At 46.5% G+C, this 16,673-nt stretch overlaps 1 protein-coding gene across 1 annotated transcript; it reads left to right on the top strand.

The window, feature by feature from the left end:
* The first annotated feature begins 1,248 nt into the window (after positions 1 to 1,248).
* LOC123121452 (probable cytokinin riboside 5'-monophosphate phosphoribohydrolase LOGL10) lies at positions 1,249 to 4,875 on the top strand. The gene is made up of 7 exons (XM_044541445.1): positions 1,249 to 1,534; positions 2,002 to 2,099; positions 2,212 to 2,242; positions 3,512 to 3,611; positions 3,969 to 4,039; positions 4,133 to 4,276; positions 4,367 to 4,875. Exons 1-7 carry the CDS (start codon positions 1,433 to 1,435, stop codon positions 4,445 to 4,447), a joined length of 627 nt encoding a protein of 208 aa, XP_044397380.1. The 5' UTR covers positions 1,249 to 1,432; the 3' UTR covers positions 4,448 to 4,875.
* Positions 4,876 to 16,673: the final 11,798 nt, after the last annotated feature.

The raw sequence follows: 16,673 nt of genomic DNA on the forward strand, positions 1-16,673 counted from the left end.
TGCTTTATCGGACATATCGTTCCTCTTCAATGTCGTCGAGGTTGCAGATATACTTGTGGCAACCCGGACTAATACAACATTTTTTGTTGCGCACTTTGGTAGCAACGAAGAAGCTCGAGTGCCCGGCTGGGTATGTTCTGGGGTGTTGACCTTTCTGACGTTTTGTGTGTTTATGGTGCTTTAGACCTAGTCTGACTAGGTGTTGTTCATGTTTTCGTCTGGTTTTCCTTGATAAACCGATCAGTCCTCTTTTTTATTTTATTTTTTGAATTTTCGGACGAGTCCGTTTCTTTCTTCTTTTTTGGCGCTCGTCTTTTTACGGTGCATTCCTCCTTTGTGAGTGTTTCTGTGATACTCATTTCTAATCAATGGATTTGGCAGCTCTTCAGCCAACATTTAAATTATTATTTTTTGGGTGGAAGCTTGAAAAATTATCTGTGAATTGGTCATATACGTTTCTATTTCTACTCCCCTTGTATGCGAGCCTAAACGACCCAAGGAGCGTTTCATCGATCTGACGGGTCGGCGACCGCAGGAATGATTCTACGACGTTTCGATGGGAGTGTTATTTTTGCAGCTTACAGATGCATCTTCAATTGCAACGACGCTCTGGAGGCTGAGATTCATGCATTAATGCAAGGCATGGCCTTGGCTATCAACACTCGGAAGAACCGGTGATCGTTCAATCCGATTCCTCTGAAGCTCTACGTTCATTGACAGGGGACAGTCTTTCCCGCTCCGCTTATGGACATCTAGTTGCTGAGATCCATCGCCTCATGGGTGAAAGGGAATTTATTCCGTCGAAGATTAATCGTGTTCAGAATAGGGTTGCAGATCGGCTGGCGTATTATAGTCGTACGGAGAATACAACTGTTGTATGGCTAGGTAGGAGTCCACCTTGTGTGGAGGAATTTGTGCCACTTGATTATATCCCTATCACTCTGAAATAAAAATCCCTTTACCCTCGAAAAAAAAACGACCCAAGGAGGATAATCCCCGTCCCGATTTGATAAGGTGAGCCACCCGTGCATCCATAGACAGACAGCCCATCCTGTCCATTTCACGGAAAAGCCCTCGCCATCGTCGCTACGCCTACGCTGGGTGGATCCGTGGATGGATGGATGGAGTGTTTTTCCTCCATGTGCGCGCATTTATTTTGCTTCCCTTCCGTAGCATCCGTCCTTTTCAGCTCCCCATTCTATCTTCTCTCTCCCCTCCCCACTATTATATAGCCATGGGTGGCGCACTGCCTCCCTCCCTCCATTGACAAGGCCGGCCTTCCTTCCTTCCTTGTGTTTGTGCTAGCAGCGCACGCACCCCACACCACCACCACAATCACCCTCCAAGCGCGACTCCTGCTTTTGCTTGCTTGCTAGAGTCAAGCACCACCTACCCAGGCAGCAGGCTAGCTAGTGAGAGGAGATAGAGAGCGATGAGGCAGTCGAGGTTCAAGAGGATCTGCGTCTTCTGCGGCAGTAGCCAGGGCAAGAAGAGGAGCTACCATGACGCCGCCATTGAGCTCGGCAACGAGCTGGTAACCATGCTTTACTAGCCACAGTCATCACTCTCCGTACCTCTACCTACCTTGGTTATTCTGTCTACGGCTTCGTGGCGACATCATGCGCGTGCGTAGTCACACCATACTTCTGAACCGGCCGGGCCGGGTAGTCACTCACACCAATACTAGTACGTATGAATTTGCAATTTACTTTGAGCCACTTGCTGCACAACTTTTGTCAAAATTCGCCCGGTTTCCTTCCTCCACCGCAATTCCACAAAAGCCATTCCTCCCCTGTGCTCGTCAAACATCGCCGGCCCCACCGCATTCACGGCTCCATTAAATCGAAATTAAATTATACTCCCTCCGTCCCCGTCCTCTTGATCGATCGCGCTCAAGAAGCATGTTTCATCTGTACCGGCCGTTGAGGAGGAGTTTAACCGCGCGGTTTATTTGAATTTATTTACTGGGTGGTGATTGGCGTTGGCACGTTGTTGTCGCAGGTGGCGAGGGGCGTGGACCTGGTGTACGGCGGGGGAAGCATCGGGCTCATGGGCATGGTGTCCCAGGCGGTGCACGACGGCGGCAGGCACGTCATAGGGTACGTAACAATATCAGCTTGGCACTTCTCCTTTTTCTCGTTTTGCTAGCTAGCCCGCCTGGCCGATGCATGTGCTGATCACTTGTTTTGTCATCTTCTTGTCCATGCGCAGTGTCATTCCCAAGACCCTCATGACCCCAGAGGTATGTCCGCTACTCATGCATGTCTACAACTACAACTACTAGGAGGGAATATCCTGTGTAGATGCATGCTTTTAAATAAATTAATGAACTGGAGATTCTCAACAAAAGAAAACCCTGAAAGAGCGTAGTAGTATCTCGCCGATTTTGAAGCTGAAACTCGATTTGCTTTTCGAGATAATCGGACAAAATTTGCCAGCAACAACATGTACTAGGAACTTCCCACGCGTACAAAACAGACCGACATTCTCCGCCGTCCATGGCCTGGCGTGGCTCGTCCGAAAGATCTTGGACATGCCATGACAGTTGGGTCCCCGTTCGTACCTGCAGCTTGCAAACGCTTGCTTCTGTTGGACCCAATCATGGCAACGTGCTCACGTTCGGGAGTTGTTTATGTCGTGGCTGTTAGTGTTAGGGCGTAGAGTCACTAATAATCAAATGGGCTTGGGAGTTTGAAGCACTCCTGCCGGTGCTGCAGTCCCAGGGGACATGGCACTTGGGTGTGCAAAAGAAAAGAATACCCTCTACTACTCCTACCTGGAGGAGGAGTAGTTGTGATCAAGAGGTACTAGCAGTATGCTTTTGGCACAAATCCAGATCTCGGCGTGAGGATAAACTACTACTACTAGCAGTGCAAAAAGCGCAGCTGTACACTAGTAGTAGTAGTAGAGCAATCTCTTGCCACCAAAAGCCTTGCCATGGCAGCATATTGGGTTATTGGCACCATCTCCTTTCTAATCTGCCTGCTAGGGGAAAAGAGATGTTGCCTTCTTTGGCTGCCCGGCCCTCATGTTTTCTTCAGAATAATGTGTTTCCATGATACGCACTAGGGTTGCCGTATTGTGGTTTATCCTCTACTACTACTATGTCACATCACTGGAAACAATTAAATCGTGGTTCAGAGGGCTCTCACGTTCATGCATATCCAGAGGCATTCTTCTTTTGTGCTGGCTGTGGTCCTCCGCTTCCTGCTTGTCCTTTCACCCTTGCCCAAGGAGGTAAAAGGAGAGTTGATATTTGAACCATCTAATGGCATTTTTGGTCCCCTTCGAGCACAATCATGCCCATCTTGGGAATGTGCTACTAGTAGTGTTTGTCTCCGCAAAATACCGAGTACGTACGTACTAGAGTGTATCACCAAACACAAAGAGACCAAGCATCATGGCACGACAGAGCCTCATTTCTCGCGTTCCCTTTGCAGCATAGCATGGCTGCTGAGGTCATGAGGTGAGCTGCAAAACAACCTTAATGTTTTCTCTGTCTCTGTTTCAGATAAGCGGTGAGACGGTGGGGGAGGTGAGGGCAGTGGCGGACATGCATCAGAGGAAGGCAGAGATGGCAAGGCACTCTGACGCCTTCATAGCCCTGCCTGGTGAGTCACACACACAAACTCAGCACACACATGTAACGATATTACCTCGCCTGGATCAGGATCAGGATCAGGATCAGTTGAATATATAGAACATTCATTGCTGTACAGAAATCAATGGCAGGTTACAGTCAAGTGGTAGGTCAGGCTGTAACTTGGGCATTCTTCACATGTCTATCCAAACAATGAAAGCTAGCTCCAGATCCCATGCATGAATCTGGGTCCAGCTAGCAGGTGTAAATTCCCAATAATTGGTGCAGACGTTCTAGTAGTAGCATCACCCCCACCGAGTTGCACGTCGTGTTGTGCGATGTACAACGAACCAGTAGCAGATTATTCATGTGGATTGTGTCAATGCAGGAGGATATGGTACACTGGAGGAGCTGCTCGAAGTGATTACATGGGCGCAGCTTGGCATCCATCACAAGCCGGTACGGGCTGCCACTGTCCTTTTGTCGATCCTTCCTTGAGGTTGAAATTGAAAATTGTCTGAAAACGAACGCCATGTTCCTTGCTTGCTTCAGGTTGGGCTGCTGAACGTGGACGGGTACTACAACTCGCTGCTGACTTTCATCGACAAGGCCGTGGAGGAAGGGTTTATCAACACCAGCGCGCGCCGCATCATCGTGCTCGCCCCCACGGCGGAGGAGCTCATGGAGAAGCTCGAGGTACCTACATATTCTGACCCTGAACCTGAACCTGAACTCGCGCGTATAAAATTCTGCGTCTCACCGATGAGACTGTTTGTTTCTGTTCAGGACTACGTGCCTTACCACGACAGGGTGGCGTCGAAGCTCAACTGGGATATAGCGGCGGAGATAGGGCACCTAGGGTACTGACCAAGACGTTGTGGCTGCAGCCAAGGGCGAGGCCGGCCAGCCGGTTGCCATGCATGTGTTTAACTCTGATGATGATGATGCGGATTTGGAGTGCAAGATTGATGAAGGGGTTTCCGTTGTTTGATTGTTGTTGTAGTAGTAGCAAATTATGCGAGCGTGCGTGCGTTTTGTATATGTTGTGCTTCCATCGGGGATAGCTCAAGGATATTGTAAAACCTGACCGGTTTCAACCTCCCTATTAGAGCATCGCCGTCCATCTCTACCTGCTTAATTAGTACTACTACAGCTGCTGGTATCAGTCAATATATTGTTAGTTTTTCAAGGTTGTGAATCCATTGACAACAACATGTACTATAGCAGTGTGCACAACTTTGGTCAGTCAGACTGAGAATTGAATCCAGAGGTGTTTGTGTTTCTCTAAACCATTACCCCTACGCTATGGTTTGTTTTGTGTCTTTCATATCAGCATCTGGTTTTCACTTGGTTTTTCTTATATTATCGAGAGATGCATGACTTTGGGGTCCTGTTTTCTCTTGTTTCCATTGCATGTCGTTGTCTGATATATTAGAAGATTGTAACCGAACGGTACAAGAAAGGCCGAAAATGCTGAATGGAAAGATGAGCACCATGGAGGCCCAATTTGAAAATTTTGAAATTCATACTTATACATTTTGAAACCTTTTCCCAATACACATACACCCTAATGTATATGTGTGTAAATTTTCATGATGAAATGCGTTAAAATGAGAGCTACAAAAAAATGTGACTTTTCAACACATACACTGTTCATTTTCAAACTCCTTTATTTTGTGGCTCACAATCTAACGCATGAAATACATGAATATACATTACATTCTCTAAATGTGTATAATTTTTAGAAATTGTTTAAATTGCAAAGTTTGAATTTTTAAATTTTTCGGCCTCCAATGTGACCTACTCAAGAGTCAAGAAAGACAAAATCAATAGGTGCCAGGGCCGAGGGATCAAAGCCAGGCCTCCGTGATCATCACTGGTTACAGGGTGTTGCACTAACTACACGACATCCCCGATGCAAAACAAACACTAAAAGCCTATCTCTAAATGTGTCACATCCCGCATCGAAACAACTCAACCTCAGAGGCAATCTGATGGCATGGCTTGCAAGCAATCTTGTTCCTTTCCTTCCAAAGCATCCACATGGTGAGGACGATGACGGAGTCAAAACCTTTTTGTGCATGTCGAGGAACCAACGAGCGGGATGTGGCCCACCACTAGACGAGAACGCAGGTCGGGCTCAGGGTGAAGTGGGTAATGCCACAATGGGAGTGGGTGGAGTGCTAAACCTCACGAGCGAAACACAACGTTCTTAGTACTCACCTTTTCTTAATAGTACGGTTGTCCTATGACTCAAAAGAAACCCAAACAAAACTCCGGGTCTTGGGATAACCACGCCTTTTCCCATTTTGAAAAGTGGGGTGGTCAACCATCTCCATATAAAACATTCGAAAGGCCAATGAACATAGATAAACTTTAATAATCATCATTAGTCTTGCTAACCACATGTCATCACATCAAAATACCACTAGGGATTGAATGCACTTTCAATAACTCGCCGCCAAAAGACCTGAATTTTGGTAGGACCTTTTGTTTCATAGAGATTTCCAAACTTTTTCACCACTGTTCAAACTACCAGCCATATCATTCACTATTGACGCGTTTGGTTACTCACATCGTTTTTTGCCACTTTGCATACTTTTTCCAAGCGAGCCTGGTTGAGCTAACGCAGGCAATAAACCAACATCTGCATGTTGATTTTTTGCCTGCATCCCTTTACCCTGCATCGTAGCAACGACTCTACGCATTGTGTTTTGCTTGCTCGCATTGGCTCGGCTCAGACTACTGCACGTTGTTTGGTTGCATACAGACAACGAGGTCTAGCTACCCTGTACCCTACCTCGTGAGCTTTTCAACTACCTCTACACACGATCACACCAGTAGAACAACACTGCAATCACGACAAACTGAATGATGTCGATGAAGTTCTTCAACCCAAATTGTCGATCCGACTTGCCAAGTTCAACACTGCATGCCTACTTGAGCACGGCCTTGGAGTAAGCATCTGCTGTTGCCTGCTTACTCTTAAACCCTCCGTGGCGGCTGTTTTTGTAACTCGCCACTTGTTCATCGCATGCTTCCCATGAACTATAAACCCCTCGAACCCTCCCTCGGAACACCACATACCAATTGTCTTAGCATGGTAGAAGAGCAACAATTCTAGGAGCAAGCAATGGAGCCCTAGGTTCCCCTCGTGATCAACGTGGCTCATGATACCAAGATGATGTAGGGTAGAACCCTAGGTGCCCGATCTTTCATGAAATGGAGGGGATCCCGTGAAGAATGTGAATAACACGAGGAGAAATGCGAGGGAAATCAAGAGGGGAAATGAGAGGAAACACTCAAATCGACAAGAAATGATCACACATGTGCTAGATCCATGAACACAAAGAGTGATACACGATCCAAAGTCAACAAAGGGCGATACAAACGGTAACTAGTTCATCTTTGTGAGGAGGCCTTGAGTCCGCGAGGGATCTTCCTGTGAGGGGTCGTGAATCCAAGCGTGGATCTTCTCCGTAGAGGCTGCGGTCTCTCGATGGAGGAGAACCACATGGATGAGCAAAGCTCTATCTCTAAAATGAGCTAAACCTATGCTAACCCTAAAAATGGGGAGGAGGAGGTCTATTTATAGTCTAAGCCACGAAGGGGTAAGTGAGGACGCGGAATGGGTACATGGGCCTCGGCCCGAGTCATGCGCGCAGGCCCGGATGATCTGGATGGGGGTCCGGATGATCCAGGCATGTCCGGATGGTCTGGCTTCACGTAGAGGTTTCACGGGCTCTGCGACTTGCGATCCGGGCGGGGGACCGACGGATCCAGGTATCGGGGATCCAGATGATCCGGACGGAGTCCCGGAGGATCCGGCTTCAAGTGAAGCCTTCGGGTGTCTTAGGCGCAGTCCCGGACGATTTGGGGGAGGGTCCAGATGACCCGGCTGAGCCCGGATGATCCGGATGGCCGTCCGGACGTCCGACCTGGCTCCAGCAGTCGTTCTATCTTCTTCTTCTCCTTTCTTACGTCTTCTCTTCCATGCCTCCCTCGCTGATGGTGTAGATGTACGCTTGTGCTCGCACTCCTCCTCGACATTCATGAAGCTCTGACAATACCTATGCAGGCATACGAGAGAAGTGTCAAGTAGTATACCATCCTCGAAAGGGTCAAGTGAACACGTGTAAAATATATGATTCACCTTTGTGTATGTGAAGTAGATGTCGCACGTGTAACTTGCAAAACGGACTCTTGACATGGTGATGTCCGTAGGATGCTCCGCATCATCCCCTCCCCGTTGGGAAAGATCCGACCTCGGATCGAAAACCAAATCACCATGGGAAAGAGATGGCATCCCCTGTATAAGTGGACGATCACCAAGTACTCGTCATCTTGAAGCTCGAAATGGACAATCTCCAATGTCGCACCGTTTAGTGATTCCTTCAAAAGGAGCAAGAATAACAAACACTTGGAAAAACATATGTGGTTAGCATTAGTGCAAAACCAAGCATTCAAGTGGTGATTCACCCAACAAGTGTCGTCACCAAGCATATCATGTGGTGTAACAAAGGATTGTGACATGGCATGTAAGCACATAAATTGAGCACAATCAAGGACATCATGGAAACAAGCATGTAAATGTGAGGTAGAGATGCACATATGTGTGACAAGAGAATAAGCATCTACCCCAAGGTCATAGCAAGCATTCACAAATCGCTCAATGAAATGTCTACGGTAGGCATAGAATCATTCGCAACACCAAATAAAATGGAGGGGTCTAAGCACATGGTCAAGTGCAAGACAATCCAAGTATAACGTGCATAGGGTGTAGTGAGCAATGGTTTGTCATGTGTGAGGCAATCAAGTCAATCATGTGACAAGCAATGGGACATGGCATATGTGAAAGAATGATATTGGTGCAACCAACCATATGATAGGCGCAAGTAATGCACAAGTCGGATGCAACATACAAGGTATATATATATATATATCATGATGCATGGAAATATGAAAAAGGAAAGTCAAAGCAAGATCTCTAACATGTGCGCAATCAAGTAGTCCAAGATGACCAATAAGTCTCATGGTGCAGGCAACACAAGTAGTATGATCCGGAATATCCATGCTCAAGAAAGATGTCACCTTGAAGGCGTGTCCTTGTGCATCCTTCACAATACCTAAGCACAAGAAAATGAGGTGTAGAAGCGAGTCGTGGTAGAATGTATGAGGCTCGCTCTCAAGAGCTCGAATGGTCAACTCACATGAATTAGAAGTTGACACCAAGTCAAAGTATCCTACATATGCACAAAAGAAAGCAAACAACGTATGTGCATGGTAGATAAACACATCATCGTCGATCATGATGGTTCTCTTCTCTTGCACATAACCATTATTAGCACAAGTGCATCAATAATATGATGCAACAATGGTGATATTCATGGAACTAGGTATATGGTGCAAAGAAGTAATACAAGCATGCTTCACAAGAAATATGAAAAAATCTCCAAATATATGCGAGAATGCTATGGGGGCAATCTCATTAGTAAGACTAAAATCATTGTTGCACTCAATACATGGCGAATCATCTAGCATGAGAGAGGCAACATATGGAGATATATGACAAGAAGCAATAGCAATCGTGTGCAAAGCATGGGAATGGTTGTCATCAACCGCATGGAATGAGCAAGTATGAATCATGGGTGATGCAACATAAGCAAGCATATCAATAATGTCGCGCAAACTAGTGGAGCGAAGATGCAAAACACTAGGGGAGATCATGGCAATCATGTCATGTGAGAAAATAGTAGGCATAGGCAATGCACATGACATATCGCAAGCACGAACACGAAGCAAGATCATAGTATCGTCATGGGTATTGGGTACAAATGGAACATGGCAATAACAAGGAATATCTCCACCAAGCTTGCAAATACACATACAAGTACTAGAATCCATGATCATGTGGAATGCGAAGCATGGGTCACAAATGCATGTCAAAGGCATAGGAATGAGCATATCATGCAAAGTGAACATGGCAAGATGGGCATAGAATATATAATGGCCAATAACCCATAACTATGTGAGGGCCATGTAGAGGAGGTGCACTGAGGGAACAATGGGAATGAAAATCCACGGAATCCCAAATCATCATTGCTCTCTAGAGCTCGTTTCGTCAACTCATGGGATTGTGAGGTTGACAAGTATTCATGGGAACCTACACAAAAGAGACACAAACCAAAGAAAGTGTATGTGTGGTAAATGTACACATCATCCATCATGATGTGTATGTGCATGTGTGAGTTAGCACAAGATAAGCATCGCTTAAGGAAATTTTATGCATGGTATAAGAACATGTCATCCATCATGAAAGAATAGTTGTTATGTATAACACGATGGCTATGCAAATTGAGCATACAAATATATGGCATATCAATATCATGTTCATTCATGGGGAGCATATGGTGCACACAAGTATTGGGATCATGCAATGGATGGGAGTGATCAAAATCTCCTAAAATGTATGAGGAAACTATGGGGGTCTCCTCATGAGCAGTATTGGAAACATCATATGGAGAAAATGGACAACATCCAAAACAATGCATATCGTTAGCTAGGTGGTCATGGCATGGCATATGAGATAAATGATGCAAAGGGAGCATATCAATATCATCACAAGAAAAACAAATGCCAATAACCATTGGCTTGTCATCTATGCCATAAGTGCAAATTGGGTTTATTTTAATGGCATGTGCATAGTCACTACGATGAGATTGCAAATATGCCATATGGTTGATCTCATGCATAGCATATGAAAAGTCAAGCGGATTGTCAAACATGATGTGACCGAGAGAATGTGACGCCCTCGATTCAACCGTACACTAATCATACACGCAAATGTGTACGATAAAGATCAAGGACTCACGGGAAGATATCACAACACAACTCTAGACACAAAATAAAATAATACAAGCTTTATATTACAATGAGAGGTCAGCACGCCGGACTAAACCTATGCCCCCAGGAGTCATGGGCCATCTCCCCGGGAACTCCTGCACGTTGCGTACGCGGCCGGTGAGCAGTCCTAGCTACATCCTTGAAAAAGGTAGGAGCTTACCAGTCCAACCCGGCGCGCGCCACTCAGTCGCTGACGTCTATTAAGCTTCGGCTGATGTATACGACGCAGAACGCCCATACTATGCCCACGTGATGGTTAGTGCTATCAGGCCAGAGGCCCCTCGGATCAAATATCCAAATCGTAGTGGATTAGGAACGCGCGGTAACAAGCAGAGACTCACGAAAGATGTGACCCCGTTGCCCCGTCTCGAGGACTTGTGAAAAGGGCTAAGAATGCCCGGCCACGCCTCGTAATTATCTCACGGGCACCTTCCAGGTCAACCCGACTCCACATCACACGCAATTATGCTCGCGCGGGTACCCCTCATGGTCGACCCGTCTTTAGTAACATGGTTCAGTGTCAAGTCATAGTAACCATAGTAACCGTGTGTCCAAACATCAAGGGGAAAACCCGAGGAATCACCCACGGTGAATTCCAGTCGATGTAATCATCAAGGTGAACGTAAGAGGAATCACCCCCGAGGTTCACACTTGAGGGGTTGCATGACAGAGTCGTATCAGAAGTGGTTAAGGTGGAATCACCCTCGATGACCACGACCGGATAACTACACTACAGGGTTAACATCAGAAGTGTTGTAGAGGTCTCACCCTCGGCACTCGATAGTAACCCAGCAGTGTCGAGCAACTAAGCGGAAAGTGATGTGCGGTGCCGGGGCCTGGTCTTCGATCTCGTTGATCGGGTCTTCGGTGATGAAGCAGGGGCAACAAGAACAAGGTGGGGGTCACTGATGGATCACTAACCAACCTATACTAAGAAGTTTAGGATAAGCAGGTAAGGTACAACAGCAGATACAAAAGTAGGCTATGCATCAGAATAGGAGCAATCAATAACAGTAGCAAAATCTAATGCAAGCATAAGAGAATGGAATGGGCGATATTGGGATGATCAAAGGGGGGGCTTGCCTGGTTGCTTAGGCGAGAAGGAGGGGTCGTCGGTGACGTAGTCGATCACAGGGGCATCGGCATCGTCACGGGGTCTATCGAAGAGAAGAGGGGGGAGAAACAGTAAATACATAGCAAGAAAGTGCATAAAAGGACAACAATCAGAAATAGACGTGTTCTAACGCGGTGCTACACGATACCGGCGAGGGGGAAGTCAACCGGGAATGTTTTCCCGGTTCCGGACCTGTGTCACACAGATGACCGGAGGGGGAATGTTCCATGTTCAGCATGCTAGGGGCATGTGACAGGTATGTGGTTGGCGTAATCGGTTTCGTCTCGTCGTTCTGAGCACCTTTCATGTATAAAGTTTTTCCAACCGAGCTACGGTTTATTTTCTATGAATTTTCAAAGATTAAACCATTTTCCGGAATTATTTTATTATCTAAATCAACATTATCCAGAACAGTAGTGGATGACGTCAGCATGACGTAGAGGTGATGTCAGCAGTCAATAGGATGGTTGACTGGGGTCAAACCTGACCTGTGGGTCCAGTGGGACCCACATGTCAGCGACTGCGGCACTAACAGTTGATTAAATTGACTAACAGAACTAATTAGGGGAGTGGGCCCCACTAGTCAGTGACTGATTAGCGATTAAAACTACTTAACAGATTAATTAACATTTTATTTATTTATAAAACCAGTTAATTAGCGCAGGGCCCACATGTCAGTGGGCAGAGTGCCCAGTCAGCAGTTGACCCAGTCAGCTGGGTCAACTAGGATCCGCGGGGCCCAGCGACAGTGTCACAGGGGGGCCACTTGTCAGGTCACATCGGCGACGACCGGAGACTCGACGCCGGCGACCAAAACTGCGGCGGCGCAGCCTCGGATGTGGCCGGAAAAACGTGCTCCGGCCACCGTTTTGCTCGCACTTCGGCGCGTTCTAAAGCGGAGACCAAACCGCGTCGCACTGTGGCGGTCTCGCGGCCAGGGAGGCTCTACGGCGACGACGGCGAGCACGTCGGCGGCGGAGCTCGCAGGTGTGCTACGGGGAGGCGGCTACGGTGCAAATTTGTGCGCGCATTCGGGCTCATTCAAACGCGGGGACGTCACCGCGTCGTTCTAACCCAACGGCGCCGGCTATGGGGGGTCGGAAGCGAGAGCAGCGATAGGTTCGGGCGGCGGACAAAAAAAATGGCGCAGCGGCGAGCTAGCTACAGTGATGCACAAGGCGTGAGGAGAGGAAAGGAGGGAGGGAGGAGCTCACCGAGCGGCTCACGGTGGCCTGTGGTCAGTTTAGTAGCAGCAGAGCTCGACGCAAACGGGGGCGCGTCGGTGGTCGACAGGGAGGCGACCTCGAAGCCGAAGACGCGGGGCTTCTCCGGCTCCTGCTGTTGGGCGATAGGACGAGGCCAAGGCCCGTGCAGCTACTGAACGCCCTGGCGCAGCCCGGGGTGGCGCCGGAGCACGCGAACGACGACAGGCGGTGACAGGAGGTTCGTTGAGGCGGGGGATCTGAGGAGGGAAGGCCGAGAGGGAGAGGGAGGAGAACGGAGAGGCGGGAGTGGCGGTAGGTGAGGGGGGAGGACTCGAGGCGTCCGGGGGCATGGAGGCCTTATCCTCTCGCGGGGTCGCCGGCGAGGTGGTTCGGCGGCGACCAGCCTCCTGTAGCGACGCGCACCAGGGGAACAGTGGGGGAGACGACCGCGGCGGGGAGCTGGGCCTGGCCGGCTGGGCCTGTCTCTGTGGCCTTAGGCCCAGGGGCAGGGGGTTCCCTTTTCCTTTTTTTGCATTTCTATTTCTTTTCTCTTTTTACAGAATGCTTTGCAAATTTTTTGAGCTGCCAAAAGGATTCTGTAAAATGTAGGACTTGGCCACATAATTACAATGCAATGTTTGATACAGCCACAAAAAGTTTGGAAGAAGTTTGAATTAGATGGAATTTGCAAAAAGATGGAGAAGCAATTAATTTGCTGAGTGGCACTGTTTTAATTTGCTATAGTCCATCTTTGCTTGGAGGTGATGTTGTTTTCCTTAACAATCATTTGTTATGGAATTTTTACTAAATGAGGGACTATTTTGCAACAACTTTTGTGCAACTTCAAAAATCACTTGCAAATTGAATTTGATTCCAAAGTGGGATTTCAAATGAGATTTGAATCAAGGTGATTAAGCACTGTTTGAAAAAAAGATTAGCTTAATCACAGTGGGTTACTGTAGCGTGACACTGGGGGTGTTACAAATCTCCTCCACTACAAGAAATCTCGTCCCGAGATTTAAGAGGTGGAGTAAGGGGAAAGACTCGGGAAGGAAGGAGCTCAACACAAGATAGGTACGTGGGGACTATGTGAGTGAACGTGGCATAGAGGCATCTCTCAAGTTAAAATTCAAGAAAGTCATCGAGAGCAAGGTGAGGTGCAATAAGAAGGTTCAACCTGGTAGACAATCATTTGTTGCCTGAGACAAGGGGGGATGAAAGAGGTTCAGAGCAATGGTAATAAGTATTGTGTCTGATATCAGAATAGATCGCCTCTCGGAAGGCGGCTCGGGATTTTCATATGAAGCCAAGTGTGAGAAATAACCTTAGAAACAAAACAATGGAAAGGAAAATGTGATTATTATGATAACTAGACCTATGGAAAGGAAAGATGTTTATACCCAAGTGTTAGAGTATAACTTTCCCAAGGAAAGGCAGAGCATGATAGGGCTCCAAGTATTAAGCCGTTTAGACAAGGGGCAAGGAATTTATGAGGTTTACCCATACAATGGTGTTTGGATAATTGATCAAGAACAATTAGCATTGCGCTCCCAATATTCTTGTTGATGATCGGAGTACCACACACATCTTCGGGATAGTGTTGACATGGTCATCAGGGAAATGTCAGACTTCGGATACACAAAGGATCCATCGGAACAACTTATAAAATAAGTCATACAATTTCAGCAAGGAAAAGACGAGGATGGGTCCCACGGGCTCAGCAACAATTCATCGAGGGGGCAAGGATGGTATTTCTCATCATGAATTCGGTTGATATCCTAGAAAATTTTGGAATGTTGATGATGATCACGAGACATTTGTCGAGAGGTTTCATGAAGATGTAATCGATTAACGACGACATTTAAGCAAAAGAAATGATGAAGTGTAAGGTTAATTTAACCACGAGTATGACACAAACTCGAAAGCAACCTTGCTGTTCATGGCAAAATGGTATGACGAGGAAGATCGACATAAGCTTAGCTCGTCGTCGAAAATTGTGCTCCAGAAAGACCTGGTAGCACAGTTAAGCATGATAATGATATAACCGATCAAGCTAGGAATGATGTGATGGAGTATCATTCCAATGAGAATTCACAAGTGGTAGTGCAATGACACAATATACTTGAGATAACAAGGGGCAATAGTTGAGGTAGATCAAAAATAGAGGTTAGACATATGAAATGATCTACAGAAGACAAGTATTTTAACTTGTCCGGGAAATGGAGTTAAGGAGAAACTATGGTCGGAACCACGGTTACGAATGATCAAACCACCGATACAAGATGAACTTATAACAAGGGGTAATCATTTTTACGAGCAGCTTCCACGATAAGTTCTACATCGGGTCCATGGGCATGAACACAAGGGTTCAAGGTCGACTCCCACTTCTTCAATGCATAACCTTTCATTCACTCCTCGTTTTTCAAAGAAAATGTAGTGCAGAGGATTTATCTGGCAAGTACCAAAAGAGTAAGACTCATGAGAACTCTCGGGTTCACTCGGATTACGGAAGGCATAAGTTCAACCCATCGGGGCATTTTTACGAATCTATACAACCATCAACCAAGCAAAAGATACGAATTCGAAAGCAGAGTATCGAAGTCAAAGCAGATGATACAATATACCGAAGGTATTATGTATCAGGGAAAAACTGATAAGATTTTGGATGTGAAGGACACTGTCGGATAACAACCCAGCAAAGGATCTGGCAATTCACGACAGAGTTGATGTGAGTATCGGTAATCAATCAGATGAAGAAGGGGATGCAAAGGCATCGGCTTATAGAAACGTCTGAATGATTCGATGCTTGGGTACACAGGAATTATGATTTCAAGACGAAGAATTAGAAGCAGAGGCTCTGATCAGAAGATGAGTAAATTGAATAGACTTAGAGGTGCACCCGATCAAATCTTGATTGGGCAAGAACCAGCTCATATCTGGAAGGATGTCTGAGCCGAAAAGAAAATTTCCAAGGATTAATTGATGATTGCGAGTATTCGCTCACATGTTGAATCCATAATAACAGAGTGACAATCACAATGAATTATAGAATATTGCTAGACATATGGAATTAATCCTAATGCAAGCAGGCAAGGAGAATCAAGAGCAATAGGCTGCAGAGGATTTTTAGGAGATCAGTTAGCAATATGAAGTATTTCGTGAAACACAAGATCAACTGGGGATGAATGGGTCCCCGATAATGGGCGAAATTATTTGTAAATGCATTCATGCGGCAAGAACTGCAAGGCAATAGGGACGAATGACTTTTGAAACATCAGAGAGTATTTCGATAAGTCGGATGGAATAAGAGAGGAACTGGAATGCGTCTAAGAACGATAGGTGTAAGTAGTTATCCAGCGGGGTTATCGGTGGTCAGGAACTGCAAAGCAGTGGGCACAGGGTCTCGGGAATCATCGAGGAGTATCTTCAGAGTCTTCTAATGCAGCAGACGATCATCTGTGGTGAAGGGGCTCTCCGGAATGAAGTGGTTATGAGATCCTAATGTCAGAGTTAGTAAAATATTTAACCCGAATAGACGAGAGATCAGAGTCCCAGAGTATAGATGAGGAGTAAAAGATCCTAATACCACCCAATGGCGACGTGGGCCCGTAAGCCACACAGCCAAGTTAGTAAAACAGTTTTGGATGACTAGACTCAACTTCGGCCAAGGAGTTGGAAAGGGGGCTACCTACAGGCAGTCGACTCTGATACCAACTTGTGACGCCCTCGATTCAACCGTACACTAATCATACACGCAAATGTGTACGATAAAGATCAAGGACTCACGGGAAGATATCACAACACAACTCTAGACACAAAATAAAATAATACAAGCTTTATATTACAAGCCAGGGGCCTCGAGGGCTCGAAT

This window comes from Triticum aestivum, chromosome 1B (genome assembly GCF_018294505.1).
Source record: "Triticum aestivum cultivar Chinese Spring chromosome 1B, IWGSC CS RefSeq v2.1, whole genome shotgun sequence".
Taxonomy (NCBI): Eukaryota; Viridiplantae; Streptophyta; class Magnoliopsida; order Poales; family Poaceae; genus Triticum; species Triticum aestivum.